Source organism: Sinocyclocheilus rhinocerous, unplaced genomic scaffold (genome assembly GCF_001515625.1).
Source record: "Sinocyclocheilus rhinocerous isolate Xijiao unplaced genomic scaffold, SAMN03320098_v1.1 scaffold1957, whole genome shotgun sequence".
NCBI classification, from domain to species: Eukaryota; Metazoa; Chordata; class Actinopteri; order Cypriniformes; family Cyprinidae; genus Sinocyclocheilus; species Sinocyclocheilus rhinocerous.
The window spans coordinates 247951-270268 of NW_015655396.1; the positions used below are offsets into that span (position 1 = coordinate 247951).

General features: G+C 40.6%; 1 protein-coding gene across 1 annotated transcript; it reads left to right on the top strand.

Moving 5' to 3' along the window:
* Positions 1-9619: 9619 nt before the first annotated feature.
* On the top strand, positions 9620-21123 carry LOC107718048 (zinc finger protein 469-like). Its single transcript, XM_016524983.1, has one exon. The coding sequence runs from the start codon at positions 9620-9622 to the stop codon at positions 20936-20938; it is 11319 nt and encodes a 3772-aa protein (XP_016380469.1). The 3' UTR covers positions 20939-21123.
* The last annotated feature ends 1195 nt before the right edge of the window (positions 21124-22318 follow it).

The window sequence follows — 22318 nt, forward strand, 5'->3', positions numbered from 1 at the left end:
TGGTTGCATGGCACTTTCTCAACTTTTTTTTTTGTCATCTCCTTCCAATAAAGCATCACACTGACTGGTATACTTAAAAAAGGCTGAGTTGTAATTAGGTCATTTGGACATTTCCTTGGACTATTTAAAGGAGGCATGCTTTAGGAAAATGTGGGTACGAACTGACTCACCCGTTCATTGCCTGGAATTCCCTTCTACTGTTGGCTAGCCGACAAGTGTTTTTTGTCCTGCAGGGACAATTTAAATAGAATATGACAAATAAATGGAATAATGACAAGTGGCTGAATGAGGCTCTCGTCACACTGACGCCCATCCTTTATTTTAAGGAGTCAGAGGCTGCTTTAGTGACAGGCCTGGAATTTCATCCACGGCTGTAAGTGGACCTCCTTGCTTTCTCATTCGTCTTTCAGTTCTTTTTCGTACCTTATCCTTGTTCTCCTCATTCGTCCTTTCTTTCTAAATCCCTCTTCTGAACTGTCAATTTTTTCAAGCATTCACCTTTTACTTTTTTACTCGCCCTAAACATCACTCCCTTCCAGTGCCATTTAACCTTTAACAGCAAGAGAAATTACTTTGCATGCCATTGTTTTGACCCTGATTTTGTACTTTCCTGTGTGGAAAAAATGACCTTGACTTGCCTCAAGCCACAAACCCCCCTCGCAAGACCCGTCAACTCAGGACCAACCTTACAATGATAACTCCCACAGACTGGAAAGAATCCCTTTTGTAACATCTAGCAAGTCTGGGAAAATTTTAAATGAAATCAAAAGGCCCTGAAAGGTGCAATCCTTAGGGGTGTACTCACACTAGGCACGGTTGCCTTGAACTGAGCCCGAGCGCGATTATCCCCACTCCCCCGCTGGCCTGCACTCACACTTGCACTAAAGTTTCCAGACCGGAGCACGCTTATGTCATGTGCGAGATAACGGAGAAAACCACTTTCGCTAATATTCTGTCGAATAATTAATATATAATTTATGTTGTGCATTGATTTTCACTTGTATGTATCAGAGAATTATAATTATAATTAAATAATTTGCAGCTTTACTCGGAAACTACATTTCCTGTTCATCAATAAGGTAAGAACCAGAGCCATTATAAACCTAAATATACTTGATTGAATTAAATTGATTGAAAAGTGTAGTGTAGTAGTAGTAATAGAATATGTTTGCGGTCATAATGATGACAGTAGTGCACACAAAATAGGATCTGTTCCGCGCTCCGGCGCGGTTAGCGCTCACACTGCATGCGTACCGCGCCCGAGCCCAACCGAACCGTGCCCTGGCCCACCTCTTCCAACCGGGCCAGGGCCGGCTAAACTAACCGCACCCGAGCACGGCACGGAGCGCTCACACTAGTCAAATGAACCGGGCTTTGGGGGTCAAACGTGCTCGGGCGCGGTTCAAAACGCCTAGTGTGAGTACACCCTCAATTTGAAGGTAAACACATAAGTAGCCAATCCACACAGAACAGACATGTGGTTTTAAACATTTTTCCCCCTTAGATCAGTATTTCCCAACCTTTTTGTATCCCCACAGCCCGATCAGTAGTGATCAAAACCCTACAACAACACAAAACAGAAATGTCGCATGTCGAACATCGAATCGCATCAAATTTAATTGTGAATCGAATTTAATCATTCTGAATTTGCAAAAAATCATTCTTGAATCGAATCGAATCGAAACGCTATGAATCGTGGATCCTACCCCTGGGGTAGGAATTACAGCTTTTAGGTGAATAAATTATGACACTTTAATAGAAACCCACTGCTGACCTAATTAAAATGTCTTTGCATTCTTGTTGCTTGTATATTTATAAATAGTGCTTTAAAATATCATCCAATATGGAGAGTCACTGTTCAGTAATTAGGTAGTACTCTTTTAGTTCAGTCAAGTCAACAGCTGACCTGAAGGATTGTAGCTTTTAGCAGAAGGCATAATGTGGAAATATTATATATATGATTATTGAGAGAGACTTTTTTACTACCTGTTCCCTCCTCCTACATCATTAATCAGAGTTGATGGTGCTGACTTTATAGGAAATGTCTGACTTCCTGTTCATCAATCCTGCAGGAAAGGCATGGGATCTAAATGCATTACACATTACATTTTTGCATGCATGCGTACTGCATGTGTGTTGCTTCAAGTTTTGTTATGTAAATTGTGATGTGTTGGATCACTTTGAGATGTGTTGTTTAATTTCAGACTTAATTAAACACAACATATTAAAGTAAGCCATGTAACTGTCAAAATAATTTAGCCTGTAATATAAACACATGCATAAATTGAAACTCGGTGAACAAAGACCTCATGCTTGCAATCTTTCCAAGTAAATGGTTTGTGCACTGAGACTCTTGAGATTGAAAAGATAGTAGAAATCAAGGACACATACAGACTACAGATATTCATACATTAGACATCTTGCTGAGTCATGTCTCATCGATTGTTAAAAACAGAAGTCCCAAAATCTGAGGTCAGAGTTCATTAGCCTGTGGGCAGAGAGCCAAACTTTTGCATTCTTCACTGGAGTCCCTTATCTTGTATCTCTACACAAGACCCCACCCTGATCCACACCTGAGAACATAAACACCAGTTAACGGAGACACAACCATGAATGTGTACATTTTTCCAACCACTCTGAGAGAGTTAGTTCATCCAAAATTGAAAATTCTCTCATTAAATACACACCCTTATGTCGTCCCAAACCTCTAAGACTTTCATTCATCTTTGGAACACAAATTAAGATATTTTTTATGAAATTCGAGAGTGTTCTGACCCTCCATATACAGCAAGGGTCCTACCACGTTCAAGACCCAGAAAGGTAGTAAGGACTTCGGTAAAATAGTCCATGCAACATCCATGGTTCAACTGTAATTTTATGAAGCTACAAAAATAATTTTTAATGTGCAAAGAAAACAAAAATAATGTCAGTCTTTTGCACCTTCAGGAGAGTACCACGACACATCAAACTCTCATGAACACGCCTCGAAGACTGGCACGGATAAGAAGAGGTTGTTCAATGAAGTCGTTATTTTGGTTTTCTTTGAGCACAAAAAGTATGCTCGTAGTTTTCATAAAATTACAGATGAACCACCGATGTGACATGGGATAGATGAATGAAGGTCATGGGGGTAATTAATGACAGAATTTTAGTTTTTGAGTTAACTATCTCTTGAACATCATAACTCATAGCGATGTTAAAAACCATTAAGCAAACTAAAACCCAACTGACCTTAGCAACCACAAAGCAACAACATTTCCTTAATTTTCTTTATAGTCGTAATAAGACTAAACTCTAAAAAATCCATTTAAGCTGTAGTGTAGATGTTCTCTTGATGTCTTGACCTGTGGTATTCATGTGGAAGATACAGGTTAATAAAGTCTTTCCTGTGACATATCCCAACCCCTTCCTCTATTCTTGCCAAATGGCACCTATCCAATAAAGAGGGAAAAGCCCATATAAAAAGTCAAATTTAAAAATAAAATAAAAAATCCTTTAAAGTGATGTAATGTGACTGATTATAATTGCAAAATTGTTTGGGCAAAGGTAATTCTCCTTTTAGGCGCTGAGTGATCTGCCCTGCCACTCTCCCTCGGTTTTGGCCCTAACTGAACCTCAACGTCAGTTGAACATACAGCATTTTAGTTGATACAGGCATTGAGCCGAAGAATAAGGGAGTTTAGCTCATGTGGTGCTGGGCTGTCCTCGTCTTTGAGAGCTGCTGAGAGGATATGAAAGAAAAGTGGAAGTAAACGGCACTCGTTGCCAAACTTCTAGAACTCACTTATCTTTGGCTTGAGCCAGGCTTCTAGAATCATGTCCACTGGCCAGTGTTTTACCTCAATCTCTCTCTGTCTCTCTCTTTAAGCAAGATCTTAGGCTGAAAGCCAATGATCACAATAGATAAGTCCGATTTTAGCTTTATTTGAAAAGGGTTTCAGTGTAATAAATGATCAACTATTAAGAGAATTTCCTCTGAAAACAGGTCTATTAAGAAGTGGAGTCGAAGAGGTGGAGAATGTACACGTTATATGAATGAAATAGCTGTAGCAGATTAATGAATAAATATAATCTCATGCCAGGTGCAGATGGAAGTCTTTGTACAGTACCTTTGCAAAGTGACTGAAGTTATTGTATCCAGTTCAGAGCGTTTGGGGACATTTTGGTCATTAGCGGCGATCATGTATCACTTTCTCCTTTCGTCCTTGATGAAGTTCATTTTACGGTTAATAAAATAAAGCTGATTCAGAACAGTGACAAAATCCTCCAGCCTGGAAGAGAAAAGAGCAGTGGAGGCTAATATTTTAAAGGGCTTAATTAGTGCTAATAATGTTCAAGGTCATCAGGTTCATAACGGGACTAAGAGCCTGACCCTCTTCTCAACTTATTAATGTCCCATTAGTTTAACCATCTATTGTTAACGCAAGACATTTTCTCACTCGCTCGCTGTGCGACTCATGAGTAATGTTCCATATCCTTGTAGGCCTTCGGGAAATTGTCAAAAATGGGGAAAATCTCTTTTTAAACTGCCTTTAACAATGATTCCATCATGTTTATGGAATGCTGTGGTTAGCAATATGGAAACAGACTGGGTCAGAAATTACATAGTAAAAATGGTCTGGTCTGGGGTTGGAAAGGGAAAGCTTGAAGAGGGATAAATGGGGAGCTTCTGGTATTACGCTCTGGTCTACCCCCACAACACAGAAACGCATGAATGCTTCCTACCTCTATCTAAAATTTTTCTCCACACCGCTCAGCACATTTCTGGAAAGGACAGTTATGAGGTAACCGTCTAGCGCAACTGTCAGTAATCTCATAGCATCCTGAAATGTAACCTTTAAAAAAAAGGACAGAGAGGGACAAAATCTGATATACTTCCTTCTGGTACCCGTTAGCTATCGTGCATGGCAAAAGCTAAAAATAAATGGGTTTGCAAGCTACTGCAGCTGTGTTTACTTTCCAAGCTACTATTAAAGTTCTTTATTATCTGCATATCAAACACATTAATTTTACTAAATGAGTTATTTTTAAGTGTCATGAAGAATTATACTGGTTAATTCACACTAGAATGCTTGCAGGATACCGAAAAGTGCCGCCGCTCATTGTTGACTTTAGTCTGCGTCTAAAAACTCAGGCAAATTGCTTAAATAATGGATGTTTTGAAAACACAATATAAAGAGAGCTGATTCTTTTGAAGGTTGGTCTGGCTAATAGTCCCCTTCTCTGGCAGAGCACCAGGTGTGTGGGCGTAAATGCTGGCAATGCTTTAGCCAGTTGTTGTGTTTTTGGCGCGAGCAGTGCAGACTTAAAGTGATTTAGCTGCTACCTGTGAGATGAGAGGCAGTCCCATCATCCCATGAGGGTCTGTCATAATCCTCCCAGCCTTTCAGATTCTCTTTCTGTTGTCTTTGTCTCTCCCCTTCTCTTCTCTTTGAGGAGATCTTTTGCTACAGTGAGCATCTGGAAAAAGCCGACAGTGTCAGGGAGGCCACCCAACACTCCTTATTGGCTTACAGGGAGATACAAGGAGCCTTTGTGTTTAAAGGTGCAGGATTCTAGAGGATGTGCCGTCTTGTGCAGTGCTATCCCAGATGGACCCTTCTTTGTTTTTGGAGCTTTGTATAGCACTATTTATGCAGAGTATGACGCACAGTTTTGGTACCATTGTAGAGCATTTCAAATCATTCACCAGTTGGCAACACACTGGTTTTTGGAACAGAGCCTATGTGTGGAGGTACTTGTGTGTAGAAATAAATCTACAGTGTGCAAGTGTGACAGTATAAAAGATGGACACTATCACTATAGGTTTCTTGTTTAACATGTCAGCTTCTCTGTATTTTGTGCAAGACTTTGTCTAATGCCAGTGTTTTCCTTCTTAGTGGAAAAGAAATTATAGTTTTGGCTTCCTGTAACATATTGTTCTTAAGTGCTGGCTGGGAAATCAGGGTGCACTGTGTCAGGCGTGAATCATGTGTACATTTATCAGAATTTAGTCTAAGTTACACACACAGGAGTAAAACCAATACCATTAGTAACAACAAATCATTTCAGACCCCAAGAGTTCACACCTCAAGGTAATAAAGACGATTTATAATTAATTTACGCCCAAGTAATGGACAGGTAATTGCTTGGGTTCCATATGCCGTAATAAATAGAAGGATTGCCAAGGGAAAGAGACAGAAGAGGACTAATGGAGATTTAATTGGAGATGATATCTGACAGGATATTTTCTCAGAGGTGTTAAATGGTGTGTTTTCATTGTGATTCAGACCACATACAGTACATCCTGTGTGGAATATATCTCAGGAAATTAAGGTTTTCTCAAAGACATTTAACAGTTTAGCTTTCCTCTGAGGAAAACAGCAGGATGAATGTCTGAGACATACTAGTTATTTAGCATTTAAGATTGTGTTCACGGGCCGAAAGATATTTACGTATACGATTTGACGTACAAACAAACTGAACTTTCTCTCCGCCTTCAAGTGGGTGCATGTGTGGTACAACCATATGGAGCTTTTGGTAGTTTGTGGGCAGGCTGATTTGACACCCGGGCTGTGGAACACACAAGTTTGCCTTAATTGACTTATAAAACGGCCTGAAATGCTGTTTTATGGAGCCATTTTCAGACTACTCTCACGGGATTTGATATCAAGTCATACTTTGCAACGCAATGTGTGACGGGGCACTCTTTATTTCCTGGCCAAGTTCTCATAAACTTTCATGAGTAAAAAAAAAAAAAAAGTTGGCTTACCAGAGAGCTAACATTTCACCAAATATGCACTTTAAATAGCATATGGATGGATAAGGGCATTAATTCATGGTCTGTGTGTGGCGAGGACTGGCTACAGGAAGAGTAGAGATAGGGTGGAGAAGTCAAACTGACAGTTGTGAGGATATAAATGACCCCGCGTTCTTTGTATGCTGACAGCTCTGGCTTTGGTGATACTTCTAGTTGGCCCCTGTGAGTCCTGCAACTGCGGTCTTTGTTGTCACAGTCAACTTGTGTTCCCCTCTGTGGCCATTCCAGGGCACTGACCGGCCTGGGCAAATACAGAGGGAGACGTGATGTATGGCTCCGGGCCAGATCAAGCTTCTCCTCTGCAGGGTGCTCCCAGCAGTCGAGTGGAGTTGAGTCATCCTTCAGGCTGCAGGAAAACGAACAGACACTCCAGCTTTGACTATGACAGGAGCTGGAGGGGGGATGTGACTTTTCACAGTAAGATCCAAACCCAGGCAGGGCTTGGACTCCAGACCAACCTGCTAAATACCAGAGCCAGGTGGACGATGGGATAGATAAGATAGCTTTTGAGAAGAAAAATATAGCCGTTCAGAGTAACATCACCTTTAAAGGAGTAGTTCATAGGAATAGTTCAAATCTTGAGATTTTCAACTGTTGTGCTTTTTTTTTTTAACATTGCAGGACATTAACTTAATGCACTAGTCACTTTCACACGACACATCTGTCACAAGATTTTCCATTTTTAGAGTTTAGATATGATTAGATAGGATTTGTAAAGGAAGAATTTAGTAGAGTCTTAAAGTGCATTTCTTCCGAAATCAACCTTGGGTTCAGTTATGTTACTGCTTGAAATATTAAGATGGCTGTTAATCCTTTCTTCAGCAACAAAAATGAATAGGTATGTTAATCCTGAGCTATTAAGCCTCAGGTTTTCTGTAGCCGGAGGTAAGAACAGTCCTAAAGCAGGCAAAACAGTCATAGCTATAGTATTTATTTGCAGCTGCCTCTAATATGGAAGTTTATATTTTTTACTCTCTTCAATATTCTTAAATGGGCTTATTATTTATGAATTGGCAGAGAGTGATATGCTTGGGCAAGAGCAAAATAACAGTGGCGATAGACTGATTTACGTGGTCTATTATTTTCAGGCTTCTCTGCCAATAGGATACTAAGATCAGTGACTCCTAGGATTCAATGTGTCTAATTTTTTTTATTTTTAACAAGAGTGCTTCAAGGGTTTGTTCTTAGGCCAGGTATGTTGAGCCACACCCTTATCAGTCATGCTGTCATACTTTACCAGTGAAATACTCACTGTACACTCAACGTTATGAATTGCCCGTCTGTCAAAATGCCCCATTTGCTTCAAAAGAAATCTAATGCGTAGTTCACATGTTTTAAGACGAGTCATAGCAGAGCTCTCATACCTTACTATTTTATCAAAAGATGAGCCCAGCGCTGTAGCCCGTGGCCTTGTCAAGGAAACAAGTTGATTGCACATACAAAGCATATTAAATTTGACAGGAAAAACAGTGATTGTGGAAGAAATCTGTGAGACGGCAAAGGTAATGTATTGGCATCTAAGATGGAAGTAAATAGATGTCGAGATGGATTACACAGTCTTGTGCAAGTTGCAGTACAACCCATTTCTGAATTATATACAGTAGTGAACTTATTTGTGGGAGGTATTATTGAGGTGAAAGGTTAGGGTGATAAGTGAAAGTGAGGGAGGGAAAAGTAGCTTGACCGACATTTCCCACTTTCTTGCCATATGACGCAGATGCATTATTAGTGCTCTTTAATTTTGCTCCTGTACCATGCCATTATGGATGCTGGGTCATGTGTGCCACAGGGAAGAACAAATCACGTGATCTGGTTGTGGGTTTTGGTCCAGAATTTGTTGCCTCTAGGAGAAAAAAATTATCCAATAAAAAGTAATCTGCAAAAAAAAAAAAAGTTGTATTTTGCACAATTTCCATAGGTCACATCTGTAAATTTTTTCCCCACTGCTTTTACACTTGTGGATGTGCAAGTGGGAGAATGAGAGGCAAGTATTAACCTGTGATTGTCTATCCCTCCATTTCCAAATGGCCTTAAAGCAAAAAGCACTAGTCTCTTTGGACATATAACTTTTTTTTTTCTAGGGTCAGCTGCTCAAAGCACTCACTTGAAAGGCGCTGTATACATAGATTTTCCAAGCAGAGAAATAACACTTTACTGCCAAACTTTCAGCTGCTTATAGTCTGGCTAAGAGTGTTTTGGCTGTGGCCAAAGTAAACCTGAATATAAGCAATGTCTGAAGCACCCAAAGAAGGTCATACACAATTCCGTGTCTTTTCACTGAGATATTTTGTCATAGTATCTAGTGTGGTATATTTTGTGTACAGTTTCATGCTTTAATTTGTAATTCTTGTTGATTTATGTGAATGAGGAGTAGGCCTACTGTGTGCCAAAACTGCTGCAATTCTGCCCTCTTCAGGTGAGAAGTGGAATTGCTTGGTCTCAGTCTATTTTCCAGTGCTACAAAATAAACCTTTTACCACCTGAGTGATTGCTTTTGTGTAATTACAATTTATTCATAATGACGGAGTAGTATAGCATATTTTGATATTTTTATGTAAATAAATGCAATATTATCTAAAGTGAGAACTGACATTTTCTTATCCTCTCTCTTCTATTTTCAGAACATCAAGATGACAGATAACCATTCCATCATCAGGGAAATGAAGAGATAAGGAAGACGAGAGAAAGGAAGAAGAAAAATAATCCTGTGCTTTGAGCTTCTGTTACCGCATGCCTATTGATTCTGACTGGAACACAATGTGTCCATGTCACAGCCTGCGCAGATAAGGACCAGCGTGCTAAACTAGCCACACCGGCATCATGACTGAAGAGACTAAACAGCCCTTGGCTGCCAAAGAGCTGAATAATGAGTCCAAAAAACAGGATAAGGGGGCTGTGGAGCATAAAAGCTTAAAAAAGTCCCCTGAGCACTTTCACAATGTGTGTCTGGAGCCACATGCTGTGAACAATCTTGCTAAGTTTGCAGAAAAAGAGAGAGACAACATGCAGCAACGTGAGGCTGTGATTCGGCCACAGCAGGCTGGAAAGATTGATTTTAAGTCACTGCAGAATCATTCATTCAACAGCAACAGGACGTGGCCCAGCGGCAAGGACAGCCCTCAGTCACCTAGTGGAAAGAGTCGCAATAGAGACAAGAGTAAAAAGTCAGGAAAAGGAGAGCGTGGCAACCCGCAGCAGTTGTACAGACTGAGTATTACAAACCCACGCTCAAATCCCACAATTGGGATAGCCTATCCCCAGCAGAAAGTCTCACCTCCAAAGAAGATTGAGTCCAGCAGGGGTCCTGTATCAGGCAGCTACCGCTTCCATGTGCCAAGTATTCCAGAGCGAGAGGCTGAACTGCAGCAGGAAGAACTACAGTTCAGATGCTTCCAGGACAGCTCGCCTAACCTTACTTCCCAAAGCTATACCTCACAGGCTGTTGCCGCCCCCTCTGGAGGACCAGCTCACCAGAATCCACCACAACCGCAACAGAATCCCAGCCCAATCGAGAGCAACAGCACACAACCTGCCAATGAAACTTTATTCCCTGACTTTCAACTGAGCGAAACGGACACATGGCAGTCTCCAGAGAGGACTTTCAGAAGCACTAGTTTTGGACTTACTTCACAAAAGCCAAACAACCTTGTGGACTTGAACAAGACCAATGGTAGTTTTATGCCTATGCCATTTCAGTACAGATACCCATTGTTAGAGGAGTCAGCCTCCGATTCCTTTCCCTGTGATCGAAATACACAGTCTCAAGATTACATTGACATTTCTCTTGCCCCTAACCAGGTTTCTCATAATTCATTTTCCTTTCCATCCTCTGCAGAGGGACATGAGGCCATGCAAAATAATGCACAGTTTGGTAATGACCAGGTAGAGGACAGGCAGTCATACCAGTTACACCCTAAACCACCCCAGTACATGCAGACACAACATGGTGTGCAGTCATCTGTTCCCAGCAATGATGAGAGCTCAGTATCGAGCACTCGCCAATCAGAGCAGAGTAAAAGTGTTTCAGATCAATCTGATTCTTTTAGTCCAGTAGACAACAGGGAAACAGGCTTTGCGGTAGTGGGCAAGAGAGGCTGCCATCTTAAAAATGGCACCACCAGCCAGAAAATTCTTATTCAAGGCAGTGTTCATCATATTGGGAATATTGCACAAGGTTCGAGTTCCCAAATACATGTCATTAGCCCTCCACATAATGGTATTCACATCAGCCCAGGGCCTCTTGACAAAAGTGTAAGTAAACACCATGTCAGGGTATCACACCCATGGGATGGACCAAACAAAGCCTTCCCACCACCACTCATAGACCAGACCTCTACGCCTTATCCCTTTCAGTACCAACCAGCACCAGAACAGAGACAAAACGGCATTAATGGTCGTATGCCTTGGCAGCAGATACGCTTCACAACTGCCATGCCAAACCAAAACAGGATTGATCTCTCCAGGCAACTGAGCAATCAGCAGCTTACTTTTTTGATAGGCCCATCAGACTGGCAAGATGACAGTAAGCCACACAAAAACAGCAACCAGAAAGATTCTAATAACTTTCTCAACAAAAAGACAAATGAGGGCTTCTCAAACCAAAGGCAGGACAGTGTCAAGCAAGGCTGCAACACAATTCCACCATGTCATTTTACAAACAAGGTAGATACAAATCAAAACCAGGTGGGTGATGCCAAGAATAAGTCATTATACTTTGGTATTAACCCCTCAGTGCCAGTGACATCGTCAAGAAACTGTAGCTACCCTCCGTTACATGTAGTACCCTTAGGGCTGAAGATGGTGTCACCGTATGACTCTCCTTCACATTCGCCTACTCAAAATCCAGCATCTAGCAGTACATGTTCATCACTCTCCCCAGCCTCCACAAACTCTGTCACCAGTAATTCTGATGACAGCCAAATTTCAAAGGTTCTGTCCCCTCAGTTTTATCAGCAGCAACAGGACAAGGCATTGATATCATCTAGTAGCATGAACACCAACCAGCATCACTACCATTCGGAAGCATCCAGAGGCTTGCACTATAAACAAGAAAAAGCCAAAGAGAACATTGCAAGCTTCATGTCACATAACAGGCATTCAAAGTCCAACATGGACAACGGGAAAGGTTGTCTGGAGACCTACAGAACAGAAAACCATCCCCCACCTCCGTATTCTGCCCACCAACTCGCCACATCGTTAGTTTCAGCAAACCTTGACCAACTGGATGTGCTTTTGACATGCAAGCAATGTGATCAGAATTTTAATGACCTTGTCTCTTTTCTTGACCATAAGCAATACTGTGGACAGCATACATTTGCACAAAATGACTTTAAAGATGTGCCAAAGGTGGAAGACATAAGGAAGTTTCAGACGGACCACGCAAAAGCCATGTCATCTGGATCCAGTTACACAATTTTGCGGAGTTCTTCAGATTTGCATCTGTCTCTGCTTGGACTAAACAAGAATGGGGAAATAGTGCCAGATAATGAAACCAAAGGAGATATAAAAGATGATCCAATGAAACTGATGCTACCATCTGCACCCCTGCCGGATTTAGAAATGGAAGATCCCAAATTGGATAGCCTTATCACAGAGGCTTTGAACGGACTAGGCTATCAGTCAGACAATGCAGAGATTGATAGCAGCTTTATTGATGCATTTGTTGATGATGATCTCACCACTACTAAATGCACATCAACAAGACAGACTTTGACTACCAAAGACTCCACAACATTTGAAGGTAGAACAAACAGTGAATCAACATCCAGCGAGAGATCTCAAGCTCACAGCAAATATCCTTTTGACTCAGACTTAGACAGCCTTAGTTCAGACAGCAAACTCACAGACAGCCCTTTCAAAGAAAGCCAACATGAGTTGATACAGAAGGAAGGCCTCAAAGCAGAAACCTCTCCAACAGAGTCACAGTCACAGGAGTCAAACTGCACACAGATCGAGTGGGAAACAAGAAAGTCAGAGCAAAGAGAAGAGGAAAATGATTATAGTTCTAAGTTTCTTCTATCAAGCAAGTTTTCTGCAAGATGTGGACTTAAAAGCTTGCAGAGTAGCACAGCATTAGTGAAAACAACATCCACCTGTGCCAGTAAAAGTCCAACAGCTCAGAAACCAATACCAACAGAAGGAAAAAGGAGGAGGACAGGTGGCGGAAGCTGGAGTAAAGAGCTTATTCACAAAATTGTTCAACAAAAGAACAAATTGCATAAACTCCATGTGAAGGGCACCAAAAACATGCAGTTTTCACTTGTGATGGAGAGAGTTACTCCTGCAGTGCAGAACCCTACTTTCAGGGAGTATGATTACGTTTCTGACTCAGACGATGACTGTGAGCCTGTGAAGATAGCCAGTCAAGGACGTCTCAGCCAGAGGATTCGTTGCAAGTACACATACACTAAGGAGTGCAAAGGGAGGATTCGTGCTGAAAAGAGCCGGGAAAGTTCATGGAAACAAAACAAAAATGAGTGCTTTGATCCCAAGAAAGCTTTGGATGTCTCTCCATCCTTGATGAAAGACAACCCTAGTCACCAAAGGCTCAGAAGACGGAGCAGTAGGTCTTCCACAAGTAGTGAACTCAGCACATCAATAAGTATTTGCAGCGATAGCATTGGCAGCCCGAAAAGTACTGATCATACAGATTCCGACTCTGAGAAACGAATAGAAGTACAGAGGAAAGATCAAGACTCTCTTGAACAGAATGCGTACGAACAATCGCCAGCAAGGATACGGAAAGAGTCTAGCACATCACTGGCATTGACCTTTACGAAAAATACAAAAAGGTACAGCACTGATAAGATACTACTCACTGAGCACAAGGATCGGTTCACTACTTCAAAATGTTCAAGCATTATCTGTAAGACTGAAGAGACTGCATCAGATCATACAATGACTAAAAGTACTGTCAGCCTTGCCAGATTTAAAACCACCAGAGTGGAAATAGAGGAAAAAGGGGACCACTTCGGGTTTGAGGCAGGAATGCTTGCAACCACAGAAGAGCCATTCAAAAAAGATTACCCCAAAAATATCACATCACCAAGAAGGTCTGGTATAACACCAAATCCAATGGAAACCACCAACAATAGAGATTCTAGCCATGTTTTTAAACTCAAAAAAGATGCTGTCACATCAAAGGGTAAATCGCACAAGAAAATAACAAATAGTTCTGAATTGTCAGCACCCATTTTTGAGAAAGCCAGCAATGACAGCATATCAAGTGAAGAAGCCAGCAGAAGGTCAAATGATCTATTCCCTGACCCCCCACCTCTCTGCAGTTCACTTGTGGACAAAGTCTGTTTATCACCTTCAAAAGTCCATGATACTACAGCACAAAACAATGGGCAATGTCTTATTCCCTATCCTTCAGAGCATGATCAGAGTCCTATAAAGTCGCCCCTTTCTTTTGACACAACGTCGATGTTTGGTGACCTTTCAGTGGGAGGTTTTGAGAGCAGTCTTTATCCAGATATTCAGCTTGCCAAAGAGAGCTTTAGTCCTCTGGAAACCACAACAGATAAGAAGGAACTTTTTGAGTCGTCATTCTCACCATTCTTAGAGCAGAGAGACTGGAATCTGATGGTTGATGTTACTCCTGTGCTGCCAAATGAGATTTCTCAGTACAAAGAGGACTCTGACTCAAATGAGAATAAGACCAATTTTAACCATGTCCCATTTGCTTTGCCAGAGAAATTAATGGACTACAATTCAAATCTCAACAGTAATGTGTCAGTTGATGATCTAGAAATCAAAAGGATAATTACAGAGCTTGAGAGTCAGCTGCAAACAGCCAAACTCAGCAGCCCTCCACCATTAGACAGTGAGCTTCCAAAACAGTTAACAATGAGCAAATTCTCTCCACTGAGACTTGACCCTGACAGTGAAGATGAGGACAGTAGCTTAGAGATTAACTGTTCCTCGGAGAACTTGCAAATTGTCAGACCAGTAGACTCACAATCAGCGCTGTTCTCAGAACCTGACTTACCGTGGTCTAGTCCGCTCCCATTTGGATTGATATGTGGACAGCAAGGTCTTCATACGCCAACACATTCCTCTACTATCAACACACCAACTGATTCAGAACATGACCATTTGGATATAAAGGACAGCATGGGGCTCACTGATTTGAACGCAGAAAATGGTTCACCTACGCATCCAGAGGACAAAACAGAGAAGAATGACTGCTTAGACAAGTCCGAGGAGATGCTTGAGCATGAAATTTACACAGAAAATCTAATGAAAAGCTTGGAAGTGATCTCAGATTCTTTGTCTTCAGGTTTTACATCACCTCAGTCATCTCCTAATCAAGAGAGTGTGGTTCCTGAAGAACATGACAAACAAGACAATGAACACTCTGAACAAAATGAGTCTGAACATATAGAATCTAGAAACACAAAAGCAGAGCTCACAAAGTTCTTAGTGGAGACATTTAACACAAACTCCGCTACACTAGAAGAGACAACCAGTGACAATTCTGGGTCAGATAACAGAACAAAGGTCTGCATAAATGAGACTAGTAATGACACTCTTCATGATGAATTATTAGCTAATGAACAACAGCTTGCGGAGAGTTCCTTTGAGAGTCCACCAACTACATGTGTGAACTCAAATGAAATCGATTTACAGAAGTCTTCTGTCTCCATATATGAACACAAGTGTGAGTCCCCTGTCAGCCAAACTGAAATTGCCGAGTGTGATACACAGTTTGATATTAAGAACTCAAATTATACTATGCAAAATTCAGACTTCTCCAAAATATTCCACTTCTCAGCATCCCCTACCATACCAAAAGATGAAAATGCCCTGTGTGTAGAAAAAATACAGAAATGTGATGAAGATTCAGCTCTAATTGCAAAGCCAGAATTAATTTCTGAAGACAATGAGCATGCAACAGGTGAAACAACAGACTGTTCGTCTGATACAGACATCCAACAACCCAGTTCAAACATCACGCCTCCTCATTGTGAAGACCAGTTGTCAACCCATTCACAATTAATTCATACACAACAGGTGGTTTCTCCTAAACATCTTCCTGTAGTTCAAGTTGAACATGAATGTATAGACAGTGTGGAGAGAGCCATGCCTGATATGACATTGTTTTCTGTGCAATCAGAATGTGAAGAGAATCAAAAAAAGAACAGAGTTGAGAGTCCTCAACTTCTTATTTTGACTTCTTACAAGTCTATCCAAAGTCCTTCTGAGCTGAGAGATAATGGTCCACTACCAAGTACAGTTACCCCTTCACTAAGTAAAAGCAGACCAGCCCTGGAACACAATAACTCAGATCAAATAAATATTGGCAAGTCAGACACTTTTGATCCAGCAACAACAGAATTAGATAATTCATTTAATCCCCATCTGGATTTAGTAGAAATTACAGGAATTAAAATTTCTAGCCCTGGAACACTGTTGGCTGTGGACAAAATCTCAAAACAACCTTTTTCTGAGCATTCTGGGGGACTGGATAACTCTCAAGATGATTTGAAACTCAGCCCCCTGAATTACAGTGAAACATGTTTCAATGAATACAGCTTCACCTCTAAATGTTCAAACAAAGGAAATGACCAGCCTGATGTAAAATCAAACTCTACAGACAGTTACATTCTCAATGCCTGTGCTTTATCTCTTGATAAACCATTGTCATCCAGCCCAACATATAATGCAAATGAACAAGAGCCAAATACTCAGGGCCATCTGACTGGATTTCATATACCCGAAACCTTTATAAATAATAAACAAAATGATATCAAATATTCAAGTGTCTCAGCTTCCTGCAGTAATTATGTTGAGGAAGGCAGTACAATTATCTCTAAACAAGTCTCAAAACTTGGCCAAACTGACATGGATGGTAGTCACCTTCCACCTGAAACTGTTGATTACATGGATCTGCACCTCAAATTTCACAAGAAAGCAGATTCTGAAAAGCTGGATCACCAGATGATCACCAATGAGCATGATTCAATGCAGAGGTCAACAATGTCAGATGTTAAGGAGATACCTAAACCTCTGATACAATGTGCAAAAGCAGCATCCATGGGTCTCACATTCACATCTGTCCAAAGTGAAGGACCAAGTTTAAAGTCAAATGAGACAAAAACATCACAGAAAAAGGGTGGTACACAGAATGCAGTACAAGGAAAATTTCAGTGTGAAATATGTGCAATGTTCTTTCGTACACAACCTGGACTTAAAAGACATAAAGCTATGAAGCATGTAGTAAAGACTGAAGGAATTTCTCCCATTGAAAATCTAAATATGAGCAGTCAAATGTTCATGCCAATTTTAATGCCACACCCAATGGAAAAAGCACTGAAAGGTAGCATGGATGTTTTAAGTCCAGCAGTTATTTTACATCCAAACAGAAGTGAAATCTCAGATGGACAAGAACAGCAAGCAGATCCACATTTGATCTTTCAAGGGATTGCAAGTGATTCTGATGTGTCAAAGATCCCAAGAAGTTGTGATATTGATCAGAGAACTTCTCTAAATGAAAAAGCAAATAACAGTAACACCACTGTGGACATGAGCAGTGAAATGTTTGCTCCAAAACTGGTAAAGCAAGACACCTTTTCAGATGAAATACTCAGTACTCTTCAAACAGATATATTGCAGGCTATCTCTCCAGATTTTCCCTCAATGGTACAACAAAACTGTCCTAAGTCACCTGAAAAACAGGTTCCAAATAGCAGTCACAACTATCATGAAGTCAGTGTGAGGGAGGAACAGAAGAGCATGGTAGTAACCAACAGCAGTGAAGAGCAAATGGAAGAAACCACTTCTTCCATAGGGCATTCTGTATTGCATAAGGAAGGAGACACATATGACACTGACGAAGTTGTGACAAAGTATTGCGCTATTAAGCCAAATTATGTTCAGACAGAAGATATCCACTATCCACTTGGGGATTCTTCTGTGGATATCAAGCATGAGAACACCTGTTCTCCCGCAGAAGACAGTCATGCACTTACTGAAACTTTAGGAATAGCACCTGATCTCAAGGCTTTCTTTGATGATGAAAGCACTTTTTCTCAATTATTCCCAAGAAATGATGACAGGAAAAGAAAGAAATGTGCAAGGGTCTATGGTAAAAGCAACAAAAAGCAAAAACAACTGTCCTGTTTAATTTTAGACTTACCTCCCACTGGTGCCTTTATTGATAAGTATGAGGAGTCTAAAGAAAACAAGATGGGGCACAAGTTTACCAGTGACATGAATGACCCTTGTGAATATGAAACCATATTGACCCCCAAAAGCTTAGTCAAGAGTTCTATGGAGAATGCATGTCATTCAAAAGATGACCTAATGGATAACCAGGCTGGTTATGAGGAAAATGTAGAAACTGGCATTAAAGAATTCTTATGTGAAAAAGAGGGAACAATCAGACAACCCTTAGAGCATCAGGATGATTTGCATGATTGCATTGTGTCAGAGAACACAGTTCCTCAAGAAGATTGTAAACCAGAGGTTCCTGCTACAGCCTGCCCTCTCCAAATGGTCTGTGTTCAAGATAATGCCTCTTGTTCGCCAAGCACTGAGATACCTAACCTTAACACTACAATTCAGATTCCTGTACCATTTTTTGAGCCTGAGAGAGATATGCCTTTGGTTGAGACCATTGCAAGCACAGAACTGAAAGACCCTGAAAGACCTTGCAAAAAGCCTGTGGAGCGGAAGTGTAGGAAACGCATTGAACCTGGACTTAAACCTAAAGATAAGCAGTACAAATGCAAAGTGTGCTTCACATGGTTTCTCACCTTAGGTGAGCTCGACTTCCACAAGCTCTCTCACAATCCATCACCTCCCCCAACTTGCTATATGTGTGTCCAGCGCAAGTTTAGCTCACGAGAACAACTTAGGGACCATCTCAGGGAGAAACATGCCAAAAACAAAGCAGGTGTTTGGACTTGTGGCATGTGCTTGAAAGAAATTTCAGATGTCTGGATGTACAATGAACACTTGCGTGAGCATGCCACACAGTTTGCACGAAGAGGCCAGTCTCAGAGCTCCCTCTTGGACATGCCTGGGTGTTTCATGCAGGAAAATGCTGTGAAGAACTTCATATCTTCAATAATGCAGCATCGACCCAGCAAAACTACAAAAGGAGACAATCTTAAATCATCATCTAAGGAAGAGAGAAGAACATCTTTAGATGTTAATAGACAAGAGTTGAAGGTTCCAGAGGAGTTTGATTCCATAAGTCTGAAGACTAAAACGAGTATTGGGGGAGGAAGTAAACACTGTGCACTGACAACGCTTGAGGTTCTACCTAAAGCAGAGACTCCTTCCAAAAATGCTGAGATGCATCCTAATTGCAAAGACCCTTCAAGGGACTGTCACCACTGTGGCAAGCAGTTCCCAAAGCCCTTTAAGCTCCAGCGTCACTTAGTTGTTCACAGCTTGCAAAAGATTTTTCTTTGTCACAAATGTCCAGTGTCCTACCAAGAGGCAAAGGAGCTTAAAGACCACCTTAAAAATGAACATGAGGAGACAGATAAGCCAGACTCAAAGCATACCACACTCTATACTTGTGAACTCTGTGCAGATGTCATGCATGTAATTAAGAAGTCCTTCATCTGCAGTACCTGCAACTACACGTTTTCCAAAAAGGAACAGTTTGATCGTCACATGGAGAAGCACCTTGCTGGAGGGAACAAGATCTTCAAATTCAGGGGAGTCATGAGACCTTGCAAGCTTTTTAATTCAAAAGATGATATATCTGACTTGCCACCAAGCAAGAAAAGGAAGGAAACAGAGAGCAGCTTGGACATCACAGCATCACACATGCAAGGCATCAAATCAGTGTTGCCAATCATAGATGACACTGCACAGAATAGTACGGAGGACCATTCTACTGAAACAAACAATACCAGTGTGAAAATTGAAGATGTAGCTGAGGACTTCCCTGTAGTTGCCAAGGACATTGTAGAGTGTACAGTGCAAACTGATACAGCAGAACAGAGTCTTTCAACAGAGCTGAAGGAAGAGGATGAAAGCTCTTCTCCATCTCATGAAATCCAAGCGGATGAGCCCAGGGAGGTCAGTGCAACTGACAAAGAAGTTCTGAACGAGATTTGTGACGTTAAAATAGAAGATGACTGTTGCACAATTCCAACAACATTGTTAGATTCAGAGGTTAACGTTGCAAGCATTTCCAGACAAAACAAAGACGGGGTGGAGACGAACCCTTCAGAAAGCCTTGAAAATGCAAGTGAACAAGGGCAAACAACAGACTCAAGTGTATGCACCATTCAAGTATGCAGTCAAACAGATATAAGTTTACCAAAGCGATACATGCAAGGACTCTCATCTTGCAATGACTTTGAACTCTCATCTGTGAAGCAGTCTTCAAACGAGATAAGCTACTTGAAGCAGGATCAAACAATCGAGACTTTATTCTCCATCAACAGAAATGAGAATAAACAAGATGTTCACACTCATGACAGTGAACAGCCGACTACTGGCCAGGCTAAGCACATAACTATGGTCAAATCTGAAAATAACCCAAGGTGCCTTAGTACCACTGATTCTGCACGTCACACCAACAGCTCTAATACATGTGAAGATAAGGACTCAACCAAACAACAAAAGAAGAGGAAAGAATTTAAGACATCTCACAGCTCTCAGAGAACACCATCTCCAACTGCAAGGGAAAATCTGGGCATTGACCCAAGAGTTAAAAAGAAGTTCAGACCTAGCAGGTGTGAAAATATCGATGGGCAAAGGAAAACCGATCTTCCCAATGACTATCCAGTGCTTACATCAGTAAAGGATGACACAGTCAGCAACAAAATAATCTCCAAGCATAAAATAGGATCTTCCAATCTGGGCCTTCACCTAAAGAAAGGTCCTGTAGAGTTCTCACCCAAAAAGGTTGAGATTGTACGCCACTTCAAAGGAGATTGCAAAGGGAAAAAGAGCATTCCTAGGAGACCCATTAATTCCCCTTCTTCTAGGGTCTCCACCCTGAACAACTCATTTAATAAATCGCGGTCCAATCCAGGGGTCAGATCCATAGAGACACACTCATATCGTACTGCAGAGTCACAAAACAACCTCCTCAGCCAGCTGTTTGGCCAAAGACTAACTAGTTTTAAAATTCCTTTAAGGAAGGACACTTCAGAATCTATTAATTAAGGATTAAATGGATGCTATTAACGAGGAGGTAATTAAGTGATCCACTAGGCATGTTATTAAGGCAGTTTATTCATGAGACTAGGATTGTATGCCCCCTCCTCTGTGAAATCATTTAACTCCTTGTTTAGTCACTTTATTGCATTCCTCTTGTAAATGTGTATTTACATATATGTGAAGACCAACAACAAAATGTATGAATATAGGATGAATTTGTTGGTTACAAATGAGTTTATTTTCTCTATTTTATAGCGGAGCATTATCTCTAAGAGAGTGTATTTCATAAGCAACAAAGAAAGGGTTTCGGAAAAGAGTTTACTTGAAAATGAGAATATTTGAGTTCCAAATAATGCATGACACTTTTACATTACATGTTCTTAGATGTTTTCCTAGCAACAGGACCAAAAGACATCCCAAGTCTGGATCATGTCAATGTGCCTATTGTATATGCTTCAGAGAATTACTCCTTCATACTCTTTTACTTTACTGTATTGCGAAGACACTCATTAGTATTAGCTTTTGTATCATCACTAATTGGTGCTATTTTATTATTATTATTATTATTATTTGTGTAATGTGAACACAATGTCTTATAACTGAAGGGAACATGTAGCAATCACACTCGTCATTGCTGGTACTCAACAGTTTTAGAGTAAATGACACAAAAATACTGTGTAAGGTCAATCAAAAAGAAAGGGTTCATTTGTGTCTTAATTTGATGTGTTCAGAGGAGGGCACAGAAAAAGCCTTTTCCAAAACTGAATTCAGTTTAATTTAATCTATAATATGAACTCAGGTGCTATTATTGCGCATGAAACCCTTAGGAATTCTTCCCATGCACTGATGTTACAATACACAAACCCCACACATGATCAACTATAATGTCCCCCAGTTCTTTAATTATTACTATTTACTAGAACAAAAGGTGCTTTGTCATGTTTATATGTATCTTATATTGTATAATATTGTAAGTTGATCTTTTCCAGTGCAATGCATAATGTCAAAGTTCTATTTTAATAATGTGCAAAAGATGAAGAGAAAAAGGAAAGGAAAATACAAAGCCTACTGAAGGCTTATGAGTGGATCACAAAGTGCATCATATAAACTTGGTTATTAAAAAAATATTTGCATTAAGTCTTTTGTGTCTTTGTCTTCTCTGATGGTTTCCTTTGTTTCAATTTGACAGCTCCACAGCATGAAATATGTGCTTATAATTGCTTACAGTGTTTAATCCTGAGAGAAATTTCTCAAAATACAGTGTGAAAGAATGAACTGTGTGCAGCCTGTGATAAGAAATGGAGAGTACGGCTTTGTTTTAATCAGGCAAGAACTGCACTGTCTTTTGAATTCACATTTAATTATCAATTTAAACTGACATCAAAA